The sequence below is a fragment of the Taudactylus pleione genome, unplaced genomic scaffold (genome assembly GCF_031769625.1).
Source record: "Taudactylus pleione unplaced genomic scaffold, aTauple2 ptg000120l, whole genome shotgun sequence".
NCBI lineage: Eukaryota > Metazoa > Chordata > Amphibia > Anura > Myobatrachidae > Taudactylus > Taudactylus pleione.
The window spans coordinates 8,098,702-8,126,535 of record NW_028284522.1 but is presented as its reverse complement, the minus strand read 5'-3'; the positions used below and the strand labels follow the sequence as shown (position 1 = coordinate 8,126,535).

The 27,834-nt window shown below is 39.7% G+C and overlaps 1 protein-coding gene across 1 annotated transcript; it reads right to left on the bottom strand.

The window, feature by feature from the left end:
• LOC148524219 (transmembrane 4 L6 family member 4-like) lies at positions 1-27,084 on the bottom strand. The gene is made up of 5 exons (XM_088472075.1): positions 26,911-27,084; positions 17,539-17,628; positions 13,769-13,905; positions 10,683-10,872; positions 1-18 (listed from the first exon to the last, which is right to left on the bottom strand). Exons 1-5 carry the CDS (start codon positions 27,082-27,084, stop codon positions 1-3), a joined length of 609 nt encoding a protein of 202 aa, XP_088328201.1.
• Between the last annotated feature and the right edge of the window lie 750 nt (positions 27,085-27,834).

The following is a 27,834-nucleotide window of genomic DNA, read 5'->3' as shown; positions in this document are numbered from 1 at the left end:
TTAAACGGGTCCATCACCCTGCAGGAAAAAAAAGACATTATGGTAAAAATATAATGTGTATATAAAAGGTTATTCACTCTTGAACACTCTTCCTTGTTACATGGAGCCCCCTCCCAATATGCATTGTTGTGGGGGTCAATCACTCTATGCTCAATCGTGATACTAGTGACATCACTGAGACAGGCAACATGAATTTGCAATGTGTTATACAATATAATATATTCAATTTACAGTATGTTACATCTGTGTTGTAACATTCATTACAGGCTTTCCGTAAACACTGAAGATAGTGGCTTGGCTCTGATAAAAATGTAATATTGCACAAATGTTATTACCTTTATACTATTTTTTTTATAAAATAGATGTTAATAACAATTCAACATGATATATGCAAAATGTTGAGGTACTTATCTAAGATATTTGAGATACATTCTTCATCATTGTAGAAGCATTTTGCGAATAAGACCCTTATTATCTGATACTAAATATCTGATAAGATAGTGCAATAGCTTACTGTGATACATATGAATAATACATGTGAAATATCTTGTGTCTTTTTAGGGTTATGATAGTTAGAATCTGATTAATTGCTATGGGCAGCACCTCTATTTTTTAATTTAGAAATATTAGTAAATCTACTACTTAAACTGAACAATTAGCAGACCAGCAGATAGAGAGGGGAGGATTCGACTGCCTGAAAATTGTAATGCCTCCATACACTTCACAATGTATGGAGGCGATTTACATTCACAGCCTGAAGTTGGCTAAACAACGATTAGGTGGATCGGACAGGTTTAACAACTTAAATGAATGATCCAGACCATTTTTCAGGTGTTTGTCCAAGTCAGCCTTTTACTTGGCTGGTTGGCAAGATTATCTTGCAACACATGGCCAGCGTAAGTGTCCTTTTAATATTTTCTAAATTGCACATTGTCCAGCAATATATTCTAAATTGACGTAACATCTTTAATGTCTATTTGTATGTAACAAACCTATATCAAGATACATATTAACATTATCCCCTCTCAGCTCCTTCATTCTCTGCCTTCCAATGCATGCTCCTATATATTGCCTGCTCCTATATATGGTCTATCTTTCTTCTGTGGCATCTTCCTCTCATCCTTCAAACATGCCTTTGTCTCACCCATCTTTCAGAAACCCTCACTTGTCCCCTCCTACACCTTGTCTAATTACCACCCCACCTCTTTTCTCCCCTAGACCTCCAAGCTTCTTGAGGGGGGATGTACAACCACTTCACCTTCTTTTTATAAACCCACTCCCTCCTTGATCCGTCCTCACTCTACTGAAAATGACACCACCAAAGTAATTTATTATTCCCTCACAGCCAAAACCAAAGGGTACTTTTTATTTTTCTGTTCCTTGACCTCACAACAGCCTTCAAAATCATTGCCAACCCGCTACACCTGCAAATTCTCCACTCTTTTGGAGCTTGTGACTCTGTCCTCTACTGGTTCATTTCCTACTTATCTAATCACTCCTTCCCTGTCTGAACACCCACCTTTATCTCTCCTCCACTTCTCCTTTCCATCTGAGTCCCTCAAGGTTTTGCCCTTTGCTCTCTTATCTTTACCCTATACACCTCTCTCTCTTTAAACTAACCAGCTCTTTTGACCTGCACTACCACCTCTATGCTAATGCTACCCAAATTTACCTCTCTTCCCCTGATGTCTACCCTCCAATACTCTCTCATATCACCTCATGTCTGTTAGCTGTTTACTCCTGGATGTCATAATGTTTCCAGAAAATCAACATTTCCAAAACTGTTGTTATAATCTTTTCCCCAGACAATGGCCCTCATTCAGAGCCACTCGCAAGCGGGCGCACGTACGTTAGGCGTACGTACAAAATTATTTAAATTCAATGGCTCGCTCGTATTTTCGTTCGCATCTAAAATTCCTCCCTAAACTCAGGCGACCCCTCCTCTAACTAACGAGCGTGCGAAATAGCGAGCGTACATCCCCGAAATGGCTTGAAGGGAACGCACGCACAAGTGAAACCGGAAGTGGCCTTGTCAGATGTCGATTACCTGCTCCTTTATTCTGCCTACCTCCCTCAATCGTATCATGCCAATCAATGTATCAATTAGCTTAATTTTTTTTTTTTTTTCAACACAATGCAAGAAACTTTACTCTTGTCCGTGTTTGTGTTTACCCGCAGAATACGTACGGATGGAACATTCGCTTTTATTGTTCAAAAAACATGTGAACCACAATTAAACAATTGTTCTATTGCTGTGGATCCCCGCATATTTTCCGGGGTTCATTTCTTTATTTAAATTTGCAAACGCATGTCACTGCATCAAGCCTATCATAACTCTCCAGAGATTTCTGGCCCTGTTGAACACATGACTCATACACTAACCAATAAAATTGCTCCTGTTAATTTCCAAAATACATTAGCCAATCAGAAATTTTTGCCACACTTTATCAAAAATGTTTTGTATGAAAAACTCCATTGCCATCATGAGAGCCTCCGCATTCACCAGGCGCGAGCTGCTGGTGCTTACGGAGGTGATGGATAGGCGGATCACCAGCCAGCCTCCACCCATCACCAACCGGCAGAAGCGCTCCGCGTATGCGGAGGTACGGTCCCGCCTGCGGTCGTTGGGTTCACGCCGCAACATCGGGCAGCTTGAGCGCAGGTGGTCAGACCTGCAACGGCGAACGCCCCGCTTGCTGGCATGCTTTCGCATGCAGATCCTTGAAAGTAAGTGTTATGTATTGTGGTTTTCATGTTTGTGTTTGTGGGGCAAACTGCGTGTGCATGTTTTCCTGTCTGTCCTATTAATTATTTGTCCTCATATCTGCGTGTGCATGTTTTCCTGTCTGTCCTATTAATTATTTGTCCTCATATCTGCGTGTGCATGTTTTCCTGTCTGTCCTATTAATTATTTGTCCTCATATCTGCGTGTGCATGTTTTCCTGTCTGTCCTATTAATTATTTGTCCTCATATCAGCGTGTGCTTGTTTTCCCTCTATTTCTGTTTTTTTCATTCTACTCCTTTTTGCATGTTTTTTGTTGCTGGTTTTTTTTTTTTTTATTTGGGCCCCGGATTTGCCCAGAAACTAACCTCAATTTGTTTGACATATTTTAGGAGGACAGCCAAGACTACGCCGTCACCGTCCGGCCAGACGGCGTTCCCGGCCACTATCCCCAACCCCCAGCCAACACTCCACCCCAAATATTTCCCCTATACCCCACTCCTCCCCAGCCTTCCCAGACCCTCTCCCGGAACTGTCGGGCCTCCTTCCCCTCCATCCCACTTCCCCCTCTCCTCCACCCACCCCTCTTCCAATTACCCCCTCCCCGGAGTCCATCATTACCCCTCCCCGTTCTTTGGGGAATGAAGGCTCCTCCGAGGAGGAACATGGAGGGACTTCCGGAGCTCCCGTTTTGGCTCCCGGTATGTTTTTCTTTCTCATTTTTTTTAACCACAAACTGTTTGTATGTAATCATGTGTCGTGCCTTTATTCGTGCTTGTTTGGTTTACTTTTGGTGATTTAGCAGTTTGCCTTTAGCTCTTCCTGCTGATTTCAACATACACATATCACACCTGTGTGAATTTGTACATAGGCCTTGTATTTTTGCCAGCACCCCCTTTTTGTTTTGGTTTTTCTTTTTTCGGTTTAGGAGTGATTTCGTTGTGTTTTTGTTTTTTTAATGTGGATTCCCTAATGTTTTATTAATCCACACACTTTTCTCACCCACAGAGGAACAGAGGCGTCGACAAGAGGTGGACGATTGTGTTGGCCAGATGCGCCAACATGTCATTGGCATTCTTGTGGCCCTTGACCGGCTGTCTGGCATCCTTCGCCAGTAGTTTTTTTTGTTTATTTTCGTTTTGTAAATAAATTTTGTAGTTCTAATATACGTTCTGGCTCATTCTTTTTTTCAAAAACAAAAATAGTTTTCTCTGACATAAGTAGACTGTTCCTGCAAGGATTTCCCTTTTTTAAAAGTTAGATTGTATTTTGTATTTGTATGTTAAACAGCCACAAGAAACACATAACAGTAACAATGTCATTTCCCTTTTTGGGTGTAGTGTCAATTAGATATTTCGCCATTTTACAGGTTCCTAGTTGGTGTGCAAGCTGCTTAGGCCAACCGTCAAAATCCAAAGGTTTGGACAGGCTTCCTTTTGGTGTGGGTTGGGAACCTGCTAACATATTTCAGTTTACATCAACTGGTGTCAGTACTGGATTACCCCTTAGTCAAATGTAAGGTGTGTTAACCTGGTTACACTTGCTGTTAACGTCCAAAAAAAGGAAGACCATTTCACTCTCCAAACATTTATTCACAACATAAATGAGAAATCAAAGTGGTCAGTCCCCAAAAAAAAAAACAGTGATAATCTCAAATACAACACATACAAATAAAATATTTAATTAAAAAAAACAATCAAGAACTGGTTGACGAAGGACCATGCCAACATGATTCCACAAACATGGCGTTGCGATATGGGTTCCAGAATATATGGGCAAAATCACCAGATCCAGGTTTGGTAAGGGTAGCAGGAAGTAGTGAGCGTTGGAGTGGCAAAGATTATGTGAACAAACAGAAGATGGTGAAAAAAAATAAATAAATTAGATGTTCGCAAACAAACACAAACACATTAGGTATAAACACTGTAGTTTGGGTAAAACTTACCTAAAAAATCTGGCCACCACATCATCGCGTATGGCCCCCCACATACTGACCTCCGACCAACCTCGGGGGGGCCATCCTCAGGTAAGGCATCCTCTGGCTGCATTGGGACACCACTCCTTATGGCGATGTTGTGAAATATCCCACACAGGACCACAATTTTCGACACCATATCCGGCAAATACATGAGCTCGCCACCAGAGCAGTGGAGGCATCTGAATCGGCCTTTTAAAAGGCAGATACAGCGCTCCACCACTTGCCTGGTGGCTGTAAGTGCGGAATTATACTCACTTTGTGGACCTGGTGTGGGAGCCAAATAAGGAGTGAGCAGCCAGGACATGCAAGGGTATCCACTGTCTCCTGTGAAAAATAAGAGACAACATCAGGAACACTGTGTATCAAGCTTAACATTGTTATGTACTAAAGGTCTCCACTTACCCAGAAGCCACGCATCACCAGCTTGTAGGTTGGTTAATTTCTGCCATATCCCTGATTGCCGGATGACGAAGGAGTCATGTGCACTTCCTGGTAACTTAGCATTCAGGGACAGGATCTGGAGGGAGGCATCACATACCACCATTACATTCAGGGAGTGATAGTGTTTCCTGTTTCTAAATATTGCCTCCAGCCGTGCTGGAGGCTGAAGTGGTATGTGAGTACCATCCACAACCCCTATGATGTGTGGGAAGCCAGCTATTTGGTAAAAATTGGCCTTGGCCACACTAAGGGCACCCATATCCAAAGGCATTTGAATAAAATGATGGAGGTGCTTGAAAAGTGCCTCCATCACTGCCCTCAGGATCCGGGAAAAGGAGGATTGGGAGATGCCCGCCACTATTCCCACCGTTGTTTGACACGATCCTGAGGCACAGAAATGTAACACCGCCATAAATTGCGTCAGTGGTGGTATTGCTGTTGGACTGTCAATTTGCCGCTCAAGATCACTTTCTATTAATGAGAGAGTGTCTATGATGATTTTGGGAGGTAGACAGTAGCGTCTTAAAACCTCATCATCGGGCATTCCAAAAAGGGTGACACGTGTTCGAAATATCTGGGGCCTTGCATGCCTACGATGCCTACGCCTGGGATGAGATTGAGGTTGGTCGGCTTCCGGGAGCATGGCCAGAACAATCCACCCCAGATCAACCTGAAATTCAAAAATTTCAAAGTAAGGCTTTTGACCCACCCCAAAACTATATTAAAACAACTTAGCTTGATGATACCATCCATTGCTGCTTACATGCCGGGGTATTGTCATGATACGTCCAAACTGAAAATAAACAACAAAATTACTTGACACATTTCACTCTGTGCATTTTTGTGGATACATTTTGTGCTAGACCAAAGTTCAAATATGCCAAACACCCATTTAGCAAAACCGCAAGGCGACATTTAACACAGTACATCAAAACGGGTCGAAATGTTGGCTCAAAAAGCGAAAGCTAAACCATCAAAAAGTTAGAATGATTATTAAGCTGTTTAAAATGCGCTAATTAGTTCGCTAATACAAGTCACAAGAGTAACTACTAAAAATGTGCTAATTAGTTCGCTAATACAAGTCACAAGAGTAACTACTAAAAATGCGCTAATTAGTTCGCTAATACAAGTCACAAGAGTAACTACTAAAAATGTGCTAATTAGTTCGCTAATACAAGTCACAAGAGTAACTACGAAAAATGCGCTAATTAGTTCGCTAATACAAGATAAAAAATGGACTTACCAAGAGCAAATATCTAAGATGCAAAATCAAAAGGTCTTTGGGGTCGAAAATAAACAAAATCTAAAATAGAATAAATTAGGTATCCAAAAATTACAAAATATACGAAACACAATGAAACAACAATTGAACAAAAGTTAGACTTCACAAAACTTACCAAATCAACAAACGAGGTCCCAAAAATATAAACCAACAAAGATAACGGAAAAAAAAACGCAAATCTAACCAACAAACGAATCTCCAACCTCCAACTCCTTTCTACGCAATCAATAAACTCCAGCCAAGATAACCTCCAACAATCCAAAAACGCCACCTCGACTTGAGACACACCAAGCCATAAATAGTGTTTCGTTTCCCGCACAAATTAAGGAGGGATCATAGGGCCGCACAATCAATGATGCGGCCCGCAAAATAAGGACGCATGTATAAATACGTCACGAAAACACATTCAAATTCTGGTGTATTTCTTGTTTGGACCTCAGACATGGCGACAGACCAGGGAAAAAATGCACAAGAGTCAGGCGGTAAGTCTTTCATGCATTTTCTATCAACGATTAATTTGAAACATAAGATTAGGCAAGTTGTGATTTTGTGAATTCTGAAAATTTACACAAATAGGTGAGGAGGATGACATGGAAGAGGCTGCTGGGCCCAGTATTCCGGCCAAAGCGGGCAAAAAAAAAAGGCAGCCACATTTCACAAGAAAGGAGATGGAGGTTTTGATCCAGAAGTGTGTGGACATCCTGCCACAGGCAGACAGGAATATGAGTCTAAGCCAGAAGTGGAGAATGTGGGAAGAGGTAGCCGTTGCTGTCAATAGAGTGGGTGATTATGTCCGTCTAGCCCGGGATGTCAAACGGCGGTAAGTAAACCCTTGCCCCCCCTAAAAACAAACCCCATTTTAAACCAAAGGATAATGGCTTCCATTTTTCCCCACAGATTGGGCGACTTCAAATATCGCCTAAAGCAAAAACTCGCGGACAGGGCTAGGCATGCAAGGGGGACAGGTGGGGGTCCCACCCCTGTGTCATTGGAGTTGACGGATTTAGAAGAGCTGGCACAGGGGTGTGTGCAGCCTGTGGAGGTGTTTGGCGTGTCCAACATGGATACGGACATGCCAGACTTTGCGGCTCCTCATGTTGGCCCAGGTAAGTATTGTGATGTCACCAACTCTGAAATGCTATTGTGCCAATATGTAGATTCTAATGTGAGTCTTTTCTCATTTTTCCAACAGAGACACAGGCGGATGAGTCTGCTCCAGAGGGAAGCCTTGGCCACAGAATTTCTGCTGGCTCTGCAGGGGAGGAACCAGTACATCCGGCTGAGGACCCTGCAGAAGCCAGTCCAGGGCGTGCCCCCTCGCAGGCAGTGGGCCTCCTCACAGAACTCAATTTCAAATCGGATTTCCATACGGAGATTCTGCAGAGGATGGACGCCAGTCTGATACGGGTGGCTGAGGCCCTGGAGCAAAATGCTGCGGCCAACGTGACCATTGGTCAGGCCCTGGCGGAAAATACCAGGGCCAACATCCGCATCGCCGATGCCCTGGAGCAGCTCGTTCGCCAGCACATGGTGGAGCCAACCTCCCTTCCTGCCGGAACATCAGGATCCTCCACCTCTGGCACAACATCAGCCAATCCTCCAAATGTGCCTAGCCCTGTGCCTAGTCCAGAGGCCACAACATCTGCCTCTGGACAGGCCAGCCCGATGGCATCCCGGACCCGGTCTGGCGCCCACCCTCCCCCATCCAAACGGGCAAAAAAACGGTGACAGCAATGGCGACTTTTCCCACACTCCTTCTGTGCTTGGCTCATATTCCTTTCTGGTCAAAACTTCCCTCTCCTTTCTTGTGAAATGTTTTTAAGTTATTTTTGTACGTTTATGTTATCAGTTATTGATTATTTATTTTTGATAAAAAGTATCTTTGGCAGAAAAAAAAAAAAAAAAATATTATGCCAATTGGTTTGTGTTTAAACAATAAATTTATGAAAAAAATCTGACATTGTATTGTGACATTATTGTACAAATGGGTTACATTTAATCCTGGCCCTAAAGGCAAAAAAGGACACCAAAAACCATTTCATTTGTATAAAAAAAAGGCCTCTTGAAGGAACGTTTAAAAAATCACATAACGATGCAAATTGCACATTAAAAAAAAAAAGGGGAGCTAATTAAAACATGATGACATTATTGTCACAATAGGCCATAAACAACAAATTGAGGCCAAAAAAAACCCCAAAAAATGGACGCCAATTGATTGTGTAATCCTGACATTAGCAGGTATGATTTCCACCTGCGTACGGTTTTGTGCTATCCCAATAAACTGCTTTCCAAACACATACCAAGCCTGTTTTCAATACAACACTAATTGCTTTTGTGACCACCCGCAATTAATCGCTGCAACATCATGGAGTCCCGGGACGGAGGAGAAGGCCATCGCCAATGTGGTCGAGTAATCCAGACCCTAAACTGTGCGAGCATTTTGAAGGGAAAGAGGATGTTCCAGTGACGTATGTGACGGTCCGAACACATTTGACGTTCGCATCTGCTAATGTATGTACGCCCCAAAAACGCCTCGCCACGCCTGCGTTTTTCCATCTCCACCCCCGTCAACACCCAAAAACGCCCTGTTCTGTCAATCACATTTGACATGTCACTTCCTGTACGCTATTTTAGGAACGACAGAAAAAAAGCTCGCAATCTGCCGTACGCACATGCGCAGTGTAACACCGACGCATGCGTGGTTAGTCAACATCGGAACGCAACGAGCGTACTGCTGTTTGCGAGTGGCTCTGAATGAGGGCCAATGTCCGTTCTCAACCCCTTCTCACCTTTCCTGATAACATCACTTTCTCCTCTGTCCCCAAGGTCCATTGTCTGAGAATCACTCTAGACACTACCCTTTCCTTCTCCCTACTCATCCTGTCCCTCTCACTATCCTGACATTTCCACCTTTCATTCATGGTCTCATCATTTCTCATCTTGTCTACTCCTTTCTGGATTTCCCATCTCTACCTCAACCCTCTTCTTTCCATAATCTGCATATCACCTCATTTCTCTGTCTCATCACCCTAACTCTGCTGTCCCGTCTGCTAGTCACTTCACATGTTCCCTGTCGCACTCAGAATCAAGTGTAAACTTCCCTACCTAGAAAATCTACAAACACTCTGATCTTCCCTGCATTTCTTGCCTCATTTCCACTCACACTCTTTCCTGCTGACTTCAACCTGTCCTTGTCTTCCTGATTACCACCTCACACTCTTGCCTTCAGGACTTCTCCTGTGCAGCTCCCATCCTCTGAAATGCCCTCCCATGCCAAGCCAGTCCTGACTAAACTCTAATGAACAGTGCCCTCTCCCCCTATGTAGTCTATAAGTAGTTATGTAAACTGAACTCTATAATTATATAATTATGTATATTTATAAAGTTAGGTTTTTGTTTTTACTATTTTGTAACTTTGCGCTATAGTGTATGTTTTATCTCTCTGTACAGTGTTATGGAGCCTGTATGGGTCCATATAAATAAAATATAATAGTAATAACATTCATCCAGGCATCTTGAAAAATGGGATTAAATGTGTAATGTATATTTTTAGCAATTTTCATATACATGCTATGATTCCCAAACAGGATGTTAAAGCCATCCTACCCCCAACCCCATCCTCAATTCTTGACAAAACCTTGTTGAAGCCAGAGAGTGCTACTCCATTTTGGCTCTTTTAAGGAGGCTTCACACCCTAACCAAAATCGCTGTTATCTGTATCTCATGCGTGGCGCCATCTTTTGGTTCCTTACTGTGTTGGATTATAGCGATTGGACACGAACATGTCCTACTTAGCTCCAGAGACACCCTGCTAGATCCATCCTATTACAGCCGCTGGTACGACTTAAAACCTGCACTGTTACCCATATACAGTCACCAGCTGGTGACCTGCATCCGCTCAAGCTCCACTACATGCTAGAAAGTGTGTGCATGCATAACTGTGACTACTGCTGTACCAATCACATTACCGCTGAATAAATCACCCCACTGGGCTGTTCACTGACTAAAGGCATCCGCTGGTGCATACAACTTCTCTGCCATACCACCACCAATAATTCACATGTGTTACAAGAGTTGTTCTAATTAAAATGTTATTATTTAGCAGGAAATGGGAAGATTATTGGGATAGTGTTAACATTATCAACAATGTACATGTACTTTTTAAATGAATTTCTCTTCAGAATGACTTATTGTACATGATACACAATGTACAGGAGTATTTATATTTTGCAGACGTAAGAATGAGGGTTCAACCTACCCCACAACATCCAGAGCACTTGCAGTCCCCACAGAATGTCCCGATGAGGCCATTGATGACTTGAATAGCGCAGAGAACAGCCTGGACTGCAGCCATTATGAGGAGCAAACTGAAAAGTGTCAGATTCCAGGGCACAATGTCAGTGGGTGCTTTACATTCACTCCACAGACCTGTGTTCCCCAGGTAGTTTCTTTAATGTATCATAAAAAACAAGCAAAAAACAAACATATTAATTGAGATATTTAAAACAATAACTAAATATTATGAGTCTAAAAAATGAAAGCATAGCAGAAAATTCACGGCCAATAATTGTCATTCTATTTATTCACGTTTCAGTAATTTTTTGAGTAAATTGGACAGACTTGATATGTAGCATGAGGAAAATATAGATATGGACCATATTTGTGAGTTTTAGAATGCCAATCCATTAACGGCTGAACTCATCCATTTGCCTCCAACCTTATAATACTTAAAAATATGAATGGGGGCAAGAATGCTGTATATATAATGTGAACTAAAACTGCCAAAATTTCTGCTTACTTTGGCCATCACACATACCACAACACGGGTGTCACATGACTCATTATGACAGTTTTGCCTCATAAATCAGATAAGACAAAAGACAACTAAATAGAAATGAATCTAGGGATGGCCCTTGGTAGGTTAACCATCAATTATACCATTGGTGGTTAACTTTGATGTTATGAAGCCATTGACGGGAAACCATTGATTGTTTTCAGCCACTGTTGGTCATCCCTGCTCACTAACACAAGGGACAACCAATCGTAGTTGAGGCTTTGCGGGTCGCATCATGGGTGAAGCTATGCTCCATGTTCCATCACCAGGGAGGAAAAAAGAAAAACATTGAAGGCTCTGTGCCATGGTGGAGAACCATTGGATCTCCACCATTGATGGCAAAACCATCGTCCATCTGTGGTTAACCATTGACAATTGTTAGGGATTTTGTTATTTCTCAATAACAAACTTTTGGCTTAGGGGTGCCGTGAAAATGTTGCTGATACTCTAGGGTGCGGTGATTCAAAAAAGTTTGGGAACCACTGGGTTAAAGCATAATTTCTCCCAATACTAAAAATCAAGTTTCTGGTCCTAAAATATTATTTACCTGGAGTCAGGCTTTCATGTGTGGCAGACTTGGCTTGGCCTTTTCCAGACTGGCAGCGTGTTGACTATGGTCCAGAGCATGCACAGTGCGACAACACACAAGATACACTCCGCAAACAGGCAAACTTATAACTCAGTATCAGGCTGATTAATCAATAACTAAGGCTGTCCACCCGTTAATGCGGGTAAATGCAACTCAAAGTGGCCGGGCATAATTTTCGTTGAGTTGCATTACCACTCCAAAGGAATTAACACGGCTTTTTGTTCGCATGCCCTGGGCAGGTGAAAAGTTGGGGAAAATCCCCATTTTAAGGTAAAAATCTCAGAACTTGGGGCCTGATTCAGACCCACTCGCGAGCGGCTGTCCGCTCGCAAGTGGGTCGATGTTATGGACTGAGCATGCGCACGACGGAGGGAGCTCCGTCGTGCGCATGCGCCAGACGCGACGAGCGAAGGAAAGTCCTTCGCTCGTTGTGTCCGATCAAAGGGGGCGTGCTGTCAATGTTGATTGACAGCACGCCCCCTTTGGTGGGCGTGCCTCCCTGACGGGGGCGTTCCCACGGGAACACCTCCCGTCAGAAGCCGGCCCACTGACATCACTAGTGATGACAGTGGGAGTGATTTTGGCTCTGATAGAGCCAAAATCACTCCGGAGCTTGCGGTTGAAAACCTCAACCGCAGGCTCCGGCTCGCAATTTCGATGGTCGCGATGGTCTCGACCATCGCGGCCATCACAAAGCACGCTCGTATAGCCTGTGGGTGGTGACCCACAGCTATACGAGCGTCCAGGAGGACGCTCCATGAAAATGGAGCCCGGCCCTCATTCAGAGCGTGCGCTCTGCTCAGAGCGTACGGCTCTGAATGAGGGCCTTGGTTCAGAACCGCGGGGACTTGCTCCTAAAGATTACTTAGGCACTTAGACATTTTTAATTAGCATAATTTGGGCAATAATGACAATAATTTTAACACATTTCTAAAAGTGACTTATAATGACATAAAAATCAACTTACACTTGTTATATACTGTATATATATATATATATATATATATATATATATATTACTGCCAAATCAGCCATTTAACACCTTTTTAGAGCCCAAATACTTAGCTTTTGGTGTATTATAATCCTCTATACTGTTATCCAATGTTAGTTTGCATTTTGTTGGGGAACAGGCTGATTTCCTAATTTTTCCCCACACTTTATGCGGCTAACATCATAGAATTGCACATTAGGCGGTAGCGGGGATATGCGCGGTAAGTGAAGCTGCGATGAGCTATGGAATGCAGCCCCTACAAGCAGATTAAAATGTGTGTATTGAAATCCAACAATCCTGCAACTAATTTACATATAACACAGACTAAAAACTGTTGAAATGTTTGTGTGTGAAAGAAATACTAATTTGTTTTATACACAATTTGATTAGGAATGACCTCTAAAAGGCAAATATAAGCAGTGCGCCTCATTGGTATATTGATGTGACTGGACAGAAATGCACCTATTCATTTGGAAACAAAAATTATACATATGTGGCCATTGTAAGTGTGTGGAACTTATTTACACTAAAATACACACTAAAGCTGCATACACACACAACGATTTTTTTAACGATTATCGTTAAACGATATCATTTAACAATAATAGTTTGAAAAATTGTTCACTTTCTGAGTCAAACGATGAACGATTATCGTTCATGTGCGTTCACATTTGTAGTTTGTAGTTTGTAGTTCAGTCAGACTTGTCAACTGAACGATTTTCAGTAAGGGAATATGCAAAAATCGTTTGTAGTTAAAAAAATCGTTCATTACACTTTAAAAAATCTGACAGATAATCTGACAGAAAATCGTTCATAAAATCGTTGGTAACAAAATTGTTGTGTGTGTGTGCAGCTTAAGAAGTAAGGAAAGTTAGATTAACCAGCGGTGTGCAAAGGAAGAACTGTCCATCTTCCTCCGCAAGTACTTACCCCCCATCAAAAGCATATGTCCAGTTCCCATTGCCTATGTCACATTTTGGGCCTTTATGTATGCCAACTATGGAGATGATGAAGCTGTAGCCGGCACCAACAAACCCAATGGCAGCAAACAACATAGAAGAAAACATCTTTAACAACAAGAAAGAGAAGGAATTTAGTGAATCATTCCTTATTACATCCCTTACTGTACATACAACGCCCTTTCCACAGCTCAGAATAGATTGTGATATTCATCTACATTTTATTAATCAATAAAAGAAACCAAATAAACAGGTAAGACACAAAAATACTTAATTGTGTCTTTATGGAAGGCATTGATTCAGCATTATGTCAGACTTCTGCAAAGACCAAATTGCGAAAAAAATAAAATGTACATTATCTTGTTTGCAGTGATTTATACTTTTTGTAATTCACCAAATCTAATTAAAGAAAAAAAAAGTTCATACTGTACCCCTTTTCCACCAAAATCCCGAGTCTGAACCGGGATTTGGACACTGTTCCATGCCAGGTCAGACCCGGAATTTACCCCATTTCCACTGCGGCGCCGACACAGGTGCAGTGGAGGCACTTGGAGATGATGTCATCACCAAGCACCGGAAACTCCAGCTCTCCCCTGAGCTCCAGACCAGAGCGGACCGGTGACCAGGGGAGGGGTCCTTCCCTGGAGGGGTATGTGTCACACAGACAGCCTCCGAATACCACCCAATCAGCATGTTTGAAACGGGTCTCGGGTTGGAAGATCCGGGTAACCCATTTCCACTGAGCCTAACCAGGGTTTTACTCATTAAAAACCCTACTAGATACCCGGGAAGAAATCCCAGGGAAATCGACTTAGGATTTTTTCCTAGGAGCATTTTCCACTGAGCCACTACCCAGGTTTACACGGCAACAACCCGGGTATTTTGGCCAGTGGAAAAAGGTATCAGTCTCTTGCGTCTTTCCCTTCCCTATAGAGGCTTCAGCCCTGCGCTGGTCCAGCTGTTCCATGAAGACGGAGACCTCACATTGGTTTTAGTTAGAGGTTTTGGAGGTTTTTGGGGAGATTTCCTATACATTTTGATTGCCCATTCATTGAATCTGAGTTTCTGCATGTAGAGAAGATCATAGAAACTCCACTGAAATTACTTGAAAAATCTGCCAATTTTTACAACGCCATTGGTGAGATCCCTTCATTTAAGGCAACAAATCACCAGAATTTTCTTGATTTAGAAATAAAATTGCTATTTATTATATGGCTCAATATATTACTGATTGTGTAATGGCCTTTTTTTTCTTTATCGTAAATTACTGAACAAAATTGATCATTACTAGACTCACCGATCATTGTGTTTATATAAAAAAACAAGCATGTAAACTTTGGATATATGAACTGGTGCTGTTTCCACAATTGTTTTATTAACTACACCAAAAAAAATAATAATACAGAAATGCGTCTCCAAAATGCAAAGGGAAGACACTGCAAGTATGAATGTTTACACTTTTTACTTCAAAATGGCTTTTTAACATTCATCAATAACTTTTATGTAGGTCATTGGCAGTGCCTCCATGATAAGAGAGAGGAACGGAAGCAAACTGGTCTCTATGAATCAAGTGTATAAACATATTGATTTTTTAATAAAGACTGATGTATTAAGATTTTGAAGAAACATAAAATAACTATAAATCACTATTAAAAAATATTTTTTTGTCATTTTGAAATAATACCATGTTTTGTTCTACTTTCGCCTCTTGTATTTGGTCATTCTAAAATTTATTTTTCCGTGACACATATTCTGTTACCATTAGAGTTTTGTACACACAAATAATAAAAATCACTAATTAAAGGTGTGGACATACCTTGTACTTTGTCCTTCCTTTTAACAGACTGCAACAAAGTTTATTATGTACTTAATGAGTGTTCTCATGAAACCCAATTGTGTTTTGCCTAGCATCAATCAATACTTCTTAGCTCTGCAGGCTACCTTGAAATTGACTGAATTAGTGTCATAGAGGGTGTGGACAAGTCCATCTACTTAGGTCATTTTTGTACTGTTAGCATCCATACATGTTAAATAGGAATTTGTGTCAGAATGTGTGTTAGAATGTGCCAGAGGCTTACAATGCATGTTCATGTAAACATGTTATTAGGACCATTGAAGGTAATTTGTGGAAGTGTAAACAAACAGGCATGCAATGCATTATGCACAAATCTGCCTATTCACATCCATAGGCGAACACTCACAATACAATTATGGAGCTGCCCCCATAACATCACTGTGTTCTTACTTTATTGGGTTTGTGCCTGGTAAAGGAGATACATTTACGCTGTAAATTAAAAGTGATTTGCCACTAGATGGCCTTTTATTACATTTATTCCTTTGGTGTGTTTGATTATTATTATAACATACTGTAAGTATTTGTGAGCAGCAAAGTGTCCTTACCCTCTCAAATGTGCCTGTGTGGAGCTAAAGCTCTGCCACTGGGATGTGTATAGGATGACTAGTGGCACATGTAAATAACAGTTCAAGTTCTTTTTCATTGAGTGACCCTATACCATACCATAGATGCAATGAGGAATACAGAGCCGACCCTAGCTAGATTAATGCCCTAGGCAAAATTTTGGGTGGTGTCCCCCTCCCTGTGGGATCCTGAAAAGATTAATCTAGCTAGGGTCGGCTCTGTATTCCTCATTGCATCTATGGTATGGTATAGGGTCACTCAATGAAAAAGAACTTGAACTGTTATTTACACGTGCCACTAGTCATCCTATACACATCCCAGTGGCAGAGCTTTAGCTCCACACAGGCACATTTGATGAGGGTAAGGACACTTTGCTGCTCACAAATACTTACAGTATGTTATAATAATAATCAAACACACCAAAGGAAAAGAGATGTGGCCTCCCAGAAGGGGTCCTCACTCAGCACAGCAACCCCCTATCCCAGCACAGCATGGTATCAGCACCCACCCTCACCCACCACCCCTGTCCCAGGAGAGCACCCCTCTCCCAGCAGTGAGCACCACAGCACCCTGGCCCTCTCCCAGTTCCAAACTTACTTTACTTGAGCGCAGCCTGCAGAGCTGTCCGCCTCAAGGTATAGCAAGCCGCAAGTGGCAGACCCACTTTTCCCGTCTCAGGCTGGCAGTTCGCAGCTGTGTGTGATGATTGATGGAGGCGGAGCCCAGAGCCATGAGGTGTGACACTACTTCAAGCACCGCAAGGGCCCATGGTGCAGCAACCATTACAAGTCCTGAATGAGCCTCTGTCCATGCTCAGAAGCTCATTCTAATTCTGTGACACCTCCGAGTCAGCCCAGCTATAACCACTAGCCGCCGTTCTGGTGCTCCGTCCCCGCAAACTGCCGCTGACTGTTCTGTCACTGCCCACCCACTGTTTGCTGCTGCCAGACCCGATCAGAGCTGTCAACTGAGCTCCGATCATTGACGCTGCGCAGTGGCAGTAACAGCTACCAGAGTTTCTGCCCAGTCAGCAGCAGGTGCCCCGGCCGTGCCTGCACCAAACCTCCACTGGCCCTAGGCAGGCTTGGATGTCCCTAGGCATTTGCTTAATTTGTCTATGCCTAGGGCCGGCTGTGGAGGAATAGTGTGGATACATCTATCACATCTATTAAACAAGGTATTTTTTTGTTTTTGCCAATAAATATATTATCTTTCCTCTGGTTTTCACTTCAAAATACAAATGATAAAGTAATGAAATATCAAGATTCATGGTCTATTGTCATTACTTTGGCCACAACTGAAAACATTAGCTTTCTTCTTACCGCAAATCTCTTTCCACATTTCTCATTCCCACAACATCCACAGCAGTCATTGTTCTTCAGTCCGAGAAATACCAGTGCTGGAAAGACCATCTATCAAGGAATTAATTGGTATAAACTAGTTACATACATTGACGAACACTCAAAATAAATGTGTATATTACACTGCACAACAACAAAAATGTTTCCGATGTGAAAATAGTTACTTCTAATTGATTTCAGCATGCAAAGAATGAACATGACTTTTAAAACTCTTAGTTAGCTCTGAGTTCCGAGATATAGCCCCTTTATTACGATGTAGGGGTACTCCTAGTGAAGTGGGCAGAATGGAGAGAATCTTACCAGCAATCTGCGTACCGCACAGAGGGGGCGGGGTCTAATGACCCAATTAAATGAATCAGCTATTTGTCCCCTCCCCTATTCAAATATATGCGATTCACGGGATTACCCACACAAGATAACTGTGGTGCACTGAGTGACAAGCATAGTGAGCCATTCCACCAAGACATTTCAGCAATGATATCAGGGTAGGTGAATCACTACTGTTGGACAGTGACAAGAGATGCCCCAGAAGAGGAGTACAAGCAACAAGCAAAGAGAAAGCACCCCCATGAATAGGCCACTATATTAGATAGTACATTCGTACGCTGTATGTTTGTTTCGTATGCTGTATGTTTGTTTCGTTTTGTGTTCTTATTTGTGATTGTTTGAATTAAAACAACTTTTCTATCAAGAAAATATCAGATTATTTAAAAATAGCTTTTCACTATGACTATATTACTAATGTACATACAGTATAGTGCAAGTAGTGTAGCTCAAAAAATAGAGCTAGTAAAAACATTCTGAAATCATTTTAGTTTTTCTTGACCTCAAATTAGTACTGTATGACTATTTTTACAAAGGAAACAAATTAAAAGTATTAATTTATTGTACAGTGTTACTGTATGTTACATAGACGCATGCTCAAAATAAATGTGTATATCATGTTACATAGACGCACACTCTAAGAAAATAAATGTGTATCTCATGTTACATAGACGCACACTCTAAGAAAATAAATGTGTATCTCATGTTAGTGGCACATTCTAAATAAATGTGTATATTATGTTACATAGGCACACACTCTAAATAAATGTGTATATTACTTTACATAGGCGCACACTCTAATGTGTATATTATGTTATATAGGCACACACTAAATAAATGTGTATATTATGTTACATAGGCGCACTCTATAAATAAATGTGTATATTATGTTACATAGGAGCACACTCTAAATAAATGTGTATATTATGTTACATAGGTGCACACTAAATAAATGTGTATATTATGTTACATAGGCGCACACTCTAAATAAAAGTGTATATTATGTTACATAGGCGCACACTCTAAATAAATGTGTAAATTATGTTACATAGGCGCACTCTATAAACAAATGTGCATAATATGTTACATAGAGCACACTATACATAAATGTGTATATTATGTTACATAGGACCACACTGCACATAAATGTGTATATTATGTTACATAGGTGCACACTCTAAATAAATGTGTATATTATATTACATTGGCGCACACTCTAAATAAATGTGTATATTATTTTACATAGGTGCACACTCTAAATAATGTGTATACTATGTTACATAGGCACACTCTATAAATAAATGTGTATATTATGTTACATAGGCGCACACTCTAAATAAATGTGTATATTATGTTACATAGCACACTAAATAAATGTGTATATTATGTTACATAGGTGCACACTCTAAATAAATGTGTATATTATGTTACATAGGTGCACACTCTAAATAAATGTGTATATTATGTTAAATAGGCGCACACTCTAAATAAATGTGTATATTATGTTACATAGGCGCACACTCTAGATAAATGTGTATATTGTGCTACATAGGTGCACTCTATAAACAAATGTGTATTTTATGTTACATAGAGCACACAATACATAAATGTGTATATTATGTTACATAGGACCACACTGCACATAAATGTGTATATTATGTTACATAGGAGCACACTCTAAATAAATGTGTATATTATGTTACATAGGCACACACTTTAAATGTGTATATTACATGGGAGCACACTGTAAATAAATGTGTATATTATGTTACATAGAAGCACACTGTAAATAAATGTGTATATTATGTTACATAGGAGCACACTGTAAATAAAGGTGTATATTACATCGGAGCACACTGTAAATAAATGTGTATATTATGTTACATAGGTACATACTGTAAGTAAATGTGTATATTACATATGAGCATACTGTAAATAAATGTGTATATTATGTTACATAGGAGCACACTGTAAATTAAGGTGTATATTACATCGGAGCACACTGTAAATAAATGTGTTTATTATGTTACATAGGAGCACACTCTAAATAAATGTGTATATTACATCGGAGCACACTGTAAATAAATGTGTATATTATGTTACATAGGGCACATTCTAAATAAATGTGTATATTATGTTACATAGGAACACACTCTAAATAAATGTGTATATTATGTTACATAGGTGCACACTGTAAATAAATGTGTATATTATGTTACATAGGACCACACTGCACATAAATGTGTACAGTCAGGTGCATAAATATTGGGACATTGACAGAATTTTCATATTTTGGCCTCTATTCACCACCACAATGGCTTTGAAATGAAACAAACAAGATGTGCTTTAACTGCAGACTTTCAGATTTAATTTGAGGGTAATTACATCCAAATCAGGTGAACGGTGTAGGAATTACAACGGTTTCTATATGTGCCTCCCACTTTTTAAGGGGCCAAAAGTAATGGGACAAACTAAACAATCCTAAATCTAACTTTCACTTTTTAATACTTTGTGCAAATCCTTTGCAGGCAATTACAGCCTGAAGTCTGGAACGCATAGACATCACCAGACGCTGGGTTTCATCCCTGGTGATGCTCTGCCAGGCCTCTACTGCAAATGTCTTCAGTTCCTGCTTGTTCTTGGGGCATTTTCCCTTCAGTTTTGTCTTCATCAAGTGAAATGCATGCTCAATCGGATTCAGGTCAGGGGATTGACTTGGCCATTGCATAACATTCAACTTTTTAGCCTTAAAAAACTCTTTGGTTGCTTTTGCAGTATGCTTCGGGTCATTGTCCATCTGCATTGTGAAGCGCCGTCCAATGAGTTCTGAAGCATTTGACTGAATATGAGCATATAATATTGCCCGAAACACTTCAGAATTCATTCTGCTGCTTTTGTCAGCAGTCACATCATCAATAAATACAAGGGAACCAGTTCCATTGGCAGCCATACATGCCCATGCCATGACACTACCACCACCATGCTTCACTGATGAGGTGGTATGTTTTGGATCATGAGCAGTTCCTTTCTTTCTCCATACTCTTCTCTTCTCATCACTCTGGTACAAGTTGATCTTTGTCTCATCTGTCCATAGGATGTTGTTCCAGAACTGTAATGGCTTTGTAGATTGGCAAACTCTAATCTGGTCTTCCTGTTTTTGTGGCTCACCAATGGTTTACATCTTGTGGTGAACCCTCTATATTCACTCTTGTGAAGTCTTCTCTTGATTGTTGACTTTGACACATGTACACCTACCTCCTGGAGAGTGTTCTTGATTTGGCCAACCGTTGTGAAGGGGTTTTTCTTCACCAGGGAAATAATTCTTCTGTCATCCACCACAGTTGTTTTCCGTGGTCTTCCGGAGCTTTTGGTGTTGCTGAGCTCTCCGGTGCATTCTTTCTTTTTAAGAATGTTCCAAACAGTTGATTTGGCCACACCTAATGTTTTTGCTATCTCTCTGATGGGTTTGTTTTGATTATTCAGCCTAATGATGGCTTGCTTCACTGATAGTGACAGTTCTTTGGATCTCATATTGAGAGTCAACAGCAACTGATTCCAAATGCAAATGTCACACCTAGAATCAACTCCAGACCTTTTACCTGCTTAATTGATAATTAAATTACGAGGGAATAGCCCACACCTGTCAATGAAATAGCTTTTGATTTGATAGTCCCATTACTTTTGGCCCCTTAAAAAGTGGGAAGCACATATAGAAACCGTTGTAATTCCTACACCGTTCACCTGATTTGGATGTAATTACCCTCACATTAAATCTGAAAGTCTGCAGTTAAAGCACATCTTGTTTGTTTCATTTCAAAACCATTGTGGTGGTGAATAGAGGCCAAAATATGAAAATTCTGTCAATGTCCCAATATTTATGCAACTGACTGTATATTATGTTACATAGGCACACACTCTAAATAAATGTGTATATTATGTTACAAAGGCGCACTCTATAAACAAATGTGTATATTATGTTACATAGAGCATACTATACATAAATGTGTATATTATGTTACATAGGACCACACTGCACATAAATGTGTATATTATGTTACATGGGAGCACACTGTAAATAAATGTGTATATTATGTTACATAGGAGCACACTGTAAATGAATGTGTACATTATGTTACATAGGCGCACACTGTAAATAAATGTGTATATTACATCGGAACACACTGTAAATAAATGTGTATGTTATGTTACATAGGAGCACACTCTAAATAAATGTATATATTACATCGGAGCACACTCTAAATAAATGTGTATATTATGTTACATAGGTGCATGTGTATATTATGTTACATAGGAGCACACTGTAAATGAATGTGTACATTATGTTACATAGGCGCACACTGTAAATAAATGTGTATATTACATCGGAACACACTGTAAATAAATGTGTATATTATGTTACATAGGAGCACACTCTAAATAAATGTATATATTACATCGGAGCACACTCTAAATAAATGTGTATATTATGTTACATAGGTGCATGTGTATGTTATGTTACATAGGTGCACACTGTAAATAAATGTGTATATTATGTTACATAGGTACACACTGTAAATAAATGTGTATATTATGTTACATAGGCGCACACTGTAAATAAATGTGTATATTATGTTACATAGGAGCACACTCTAAATAAATGTATATATTACATCGGAGCACACTCTAAATAAATGTGTATATTATGTTACATAGGTGCATGTGTATATTATGTTACATAGGTGCACACTGTAAATAAATGTGTATATTATGTTACATAGGCGCACACTGTAAATAAATGTGTATATTATGTTACATAGGAGCACACTGTAAATAAATTTGTATATTACATCGAAACACACTGTAAATAAATGTGTATATTATGTTACATAGGAGCACACTCTAAATAAATGTATATATTACATCGGAGCACACTCTAAATAAATGTGTATATTATGTTACATAGGAGCACACTCTAAATAAATGTATATATTACATCGGAGCACACTCTAAATAAATGTGTATATTATGTTACATAGGTGCACACTGTAAATAAATGTGTATATTATGTTACATAGGTACACACTGTAAATAAATGTGTATATTATGTTACATAGGAGCTCAGTGTAAGTAAATGTGCATATTACATAGGAGCACATTGTAAATAAATGTGTATATTACATAGACGCACATTGTAAATAAATGTGTATATTACATAGACGCACATTGTAAATAAATGTGTATATTACATAGGAGCACATTGTAAATAAATGTGCTTATTATGTTGCACATACTAATAAATGTTTATCATGTTATATAATCTTCAAATGTGTTGTTTACCTTTATACACAATGTTACATAGGGAATCAGGCACTGATTCAGAGCCGGACGCTCTGACAGAGCGCTCGCTTTGAATCAGGGCCGTCCCTCCTTCATTTTGGAGCGGTCAAAATGATGGTCTATAGCTATAGCGAGCGGCCAAAATGATAGTCTATAGCTATAGTGAGCGGCCAAAATGATGGTCGCGATGGTCAAGACAGCAGCAAAAAAGAAACTATAATTTCTCAGTGGATAGAACCTACCACACCAGCACTGACTTTACTGTTCCCTAGAATACTTTATTTATTCAATATGGATTGGACCTCTACAGCTATTGATAAAGAAAAACTGTCTGAGAAGTTATATATCTGAGAAATCTATATTCATACATGACATGAAGCTAGCACTAAGTTTTCAGTTAACAACCTGGTATAACCTAGCTACACTAGAAGGTACTGCACTGGTATAACCTAGCAATACTAGAAGGTACTGCACTGGTATAACCTAGCTACACTAGAAGGTACTGCACTGGTATAACCTAGCAATACTAGAAGGTACTGCACTGGTATAACCTAGCAATAGTAGAAGGTACTGCACTGATATAACCTAGCAATACTAGAAGGTACTGCACTGGTATAACCTAGCAATACTAGAAGGTACTGCACTGGTATAACCTAGCAATAGTAGAAGGTACTGCACTGGTATAACCTAGCAATAGTAGAAGGTACTGCACTGGTATAACCTAGCTACACTAGAAGGTACTGCACTGGTATAACCTAGCAATACTAGAAGGTACTGCACTGGTATAACCTAGCAATAGTAGAAGGTACTGCACTGGTATAACCTAGCAATACTAGAAGGTACTGCACTGGTATAACCTAGCAATAGTAGAAGGTACTGCACTGGTATAACCTTGCAATAGTAGAAGGTACTGCACTGGTATAACCTAGCAATACTAGAAGGTACTGCACTGGTATAACCTAGCAATAGTAGAAGGTACTGCACTGGTATAACCTAGCTACACTAGAAGGTACTGCACTGGTATAACCTAGCAATACTCGAAGGTATTGCACTAGTATAACCTAGCAATACTAGAAGGTACTGCACTGGTATAACCTAGCAATACTAGAAGGTACTGCACTGGTATAACCTAGCAATACTAGAAGGTACTGCACTGGTATAACCTAGCAATACTAGAAGGTACTGCACTGGTATAACCTAGCTACACTAGAAGGTACTGCACCTTTCTGATAATGATATTCAATTGTATATCCAGAAAATCTTTTGTATTAAGGTTCCAATATTTTTGTGATGTCAAAGTTCCTTATTTGAATTTGGATATCGATGTTTAAATTTATTGTACATTTTCGCCCCTGATAATTGCCGAAGAGCTGTGGATATGTATCTGATGTTTCCTGATATCTATTTCTCTTATATATATATATTTAGTTTGTTTACTTTTGTACACTAACGAATGTTTGTTACTTTTGTTGTGTCTATCAATAAAATATTATAAAAAAAACAAAAACAGACCTATCTCTGTATAAGCAGTGTGAATGCCTGGCTATCACCCAGGTATGCCTTTCAGCCACAATGGAGTTTCCATTGAGTTGCACTCTCATTTACCCGTAGATGCCTACGCTCATCTCTCGAGCATGCAAAATCTGAAAAATCTCAAGAACAAAGAGATGCCCTGTGCAGAGTGTACCTCTAAAGTCAAAAGTCCTACAAGTTTAGAACTACAAATCTCATACAATGAACTTTTCTGTTTTCCTGCTAAAATACTACTCAAGTTAATGCCATAAATGGCTTAAATTTTTCATGAGAGTGACAAAACTTAAGCACTGTCCATTTTGCAGAGTAACATGTTAGCTAGAATGGGCAGGATAACAGTTAGGGTACTTTCATTGGGCAGCAGGGCAGGTGTAGTGGTTAGCATTACTGACTCACAGCCTTGAGGTCATGAGTTCAATTCCTGACCAAGGCATCTGAATGGAGTTTGTATGTTCTTTGCATGTTTGTGCGGGTTTCCTCTGGGAGCTGCGGTTTCCTCCTATACACCAAATACATACTCGCCGTTTAATTCGCTTCTGCCCCCAAAAATAAGCCTTGTGTGTGTGCGTGACATACGGTGGGGAGTATAGATTGTAAGCTCCACTGGCACAGGGTCTGATGTGAATGACTGAAATATTCTCTGTAAAGTGCTGCATCATATGTTGTTAGCTATATAAATAACTGTTAATAAATGTATACATTGATCTCCCTTTCCTTCTCTGAAACAAATACTAAAATACCATTATAAAACTATGGGCTTGCTATGGATGCTTCTTTATATTCCAGCACAGTAATTAACTTGATTGTTCCAGTTATTTTGAACCAACTTGCGGATCACCAAATCTATAAAATTTGTCCTTATTTCTGAATCCAGTAAATCGATTCTAGGTCTAGATGTGGTTCTAGGGATCACTGGAGCTAATCATTTTGTAGTCGCTATCAGCATTGTGGTTACAAGTACGCGTTTGTGCATTGTAGCAGTTAATGTGACAGTGGAGGAGAGACAGATAAAATAGATGCATGAAATAAAAATTTAATTGAGAGATCATTTTGTTTTGAAAAGTTTCTGTTGTATCCTGTTCTATTACTTTGGAAACAATTTTTGTGAGCATCTCCCACTAGAGGTTATGTAGGTCACTCTTCTCAATGTGAAGACCAGGTTAATGTGTATAGACAAAGGGCATTACTACTGGGAAGAATGACCTGGGTAACTTTGGCTGAGAGTGCAGATCTTAGGAAGCTTATCTCAGTGATGCAACGCTAGTTTGCTCTCACTGGTGGGAGCTTTGAAAGTTTGCAATTCTACTCAACTGGGCTTCAATTTAAAGATACTATTTTTTTGTTACTTGAATTATTGTAACATTTTATGCTGAAAAAACACAAAACAATCATGTTAATATAAAAAAAGACGGTCATCAAATGCTATTAGTGATTGATGAAAATGACTGTTCTACAAATATAAAAAAATAAAGAACGTAGGGTTATTTTAGGGCCTTTTTTATCATTATTTGCCTCACCATGGTGAAAACTGTAATTTTTATTGCTTTTATATAAAACAAAATATTTTTTGACCGTATGTATGGATAAAAACATTGTTGAGGTAGTTGAAAGTCATCTGCTGACCCCTAGTGCACTGACACTGAGTCAAAAGAGTTATTTATTGGTACGCTGGGCCAGTCCCCTTTATTATGCACATGTGTGAGCTGGCCACTAGCCTGTGCTTAAAAAAAAAGATTCAAAAGGTTAAAGAAAAAAAAAATATTTTGTAGATAGACCTATATATATATATATATATATATATATATATATATATTAATATATATATTAAGCAGGAGAATACCACAATCATAATGCACTCAGTGATACCTAAAGCAAAATAATCTATGACATAGTCTTTTCATTTTACTGAAGCCAATCTGTTTTAAATTAACCGCATGTGAAATGAAATAATTACGATGAAAGATACATTAAAACTGAAATAAAATAAAATCAGAAAAAAGCAAAACTACCCATTTTTCATTGTCACATATTAAAATATAGCTTTCAAGCTTAATCTAAGAATGCAGTAATAATTGAAATAAAGAATGATAATTCCCAAATGTATAAAAAATATTGATACATACATAACCTGTTACTCACCAAAACTCCCGAACCCAGTATTCCCCCAAAATACCAAACTTCATCTGAGATATGCCCATTGTTATCAGCAATCTTCCCTCCGGGGAAGAACAGCAATATGTTAGCCAGAATGCATAGGATAGCTAGAGGAATTAGGGCAATGCCCAAGCATTTTGCACAGCTCCCAGTGCACATGATGGCAATAAATAAATGTTCTTCTAATACAAAAAAAAGTTGTCCTGGAGTGTTTTAAATAATAGAATCCAATGTAAAATAATCCTAGGGAGCTGCAGTGTAGCTAAACAGCGAGTATAATGGTCTCCTGGCTTTGATTTCACAATGACCTGCCAATTTATATGACTACAGCCAACGGAACCCCATGAATTAGATTACGTATGTAACAACTTCAAATTTTGCCATGACAACTAATGTTATCTGTTAATATTCTACATAAAAGGACAGGATACTTTCATTGATCTGCCTTTCCCTCTCTGAAACAAATACTGAAATACCAGCACACAATTTCAACATTCATAGCCTTTTCCTACAGCCCATAACCTTTATAAATAATTAACTCTTGGATGGAATCCATGAGGGACTGTTCTCTTTCATTGTTCTATGTAAAAAATTAGAGGATCTGGGTAACTATTCTGGTTATGGACACCTACACCTGTGCTGCCCTAGTGACAGGGAATAAAACCACTGTAGTAACTGTGCACCCACGTACTCATACTACACTGCTGGGCTAAACCATTTAGAATGGACCAATCATTATGGAACTGAACAAGCAGCAAAAAGATGGAATAAAAACAAAATATGTGTTTGTTGCCCCGGGTTGAAGAACTCTGATTTCCACACCAGGGCATAAACACATACATGTACGTTACTTGTAATCTGGCTAAATTGGCCTAGTGTTTGTGAGTTTGGGGCTGATTCTGAGTCACA

What these genes read in the sequence shown, in the direction of transcription:
- LOC148524219 (XM_088472075.1), bottom strand. Translation starts at nt 27,084, where the DNA reads ATGTGCACTGGGAGCTGTGCAAAATGCTTGGGCATTGCCCTAATTCCT. An exon ending in TACTGGGTTCGGGAGTTTTG is followed by an intron (nt 17,629 to 26,910) that starts GTGAGTAACAGG and finishes ATTCCTTGATAG; the next exon opens with ATGGTCTTTCCAGCACTGGT. An exon ending in ACATATGCTTTTGATGGGGG is followed by an intron (nt 10,873 to 13,768) that starts GTAAGTACTTGC and finishes GATACATTAAAG; the next exon opens with AAACTACCTGGGGAACACAG.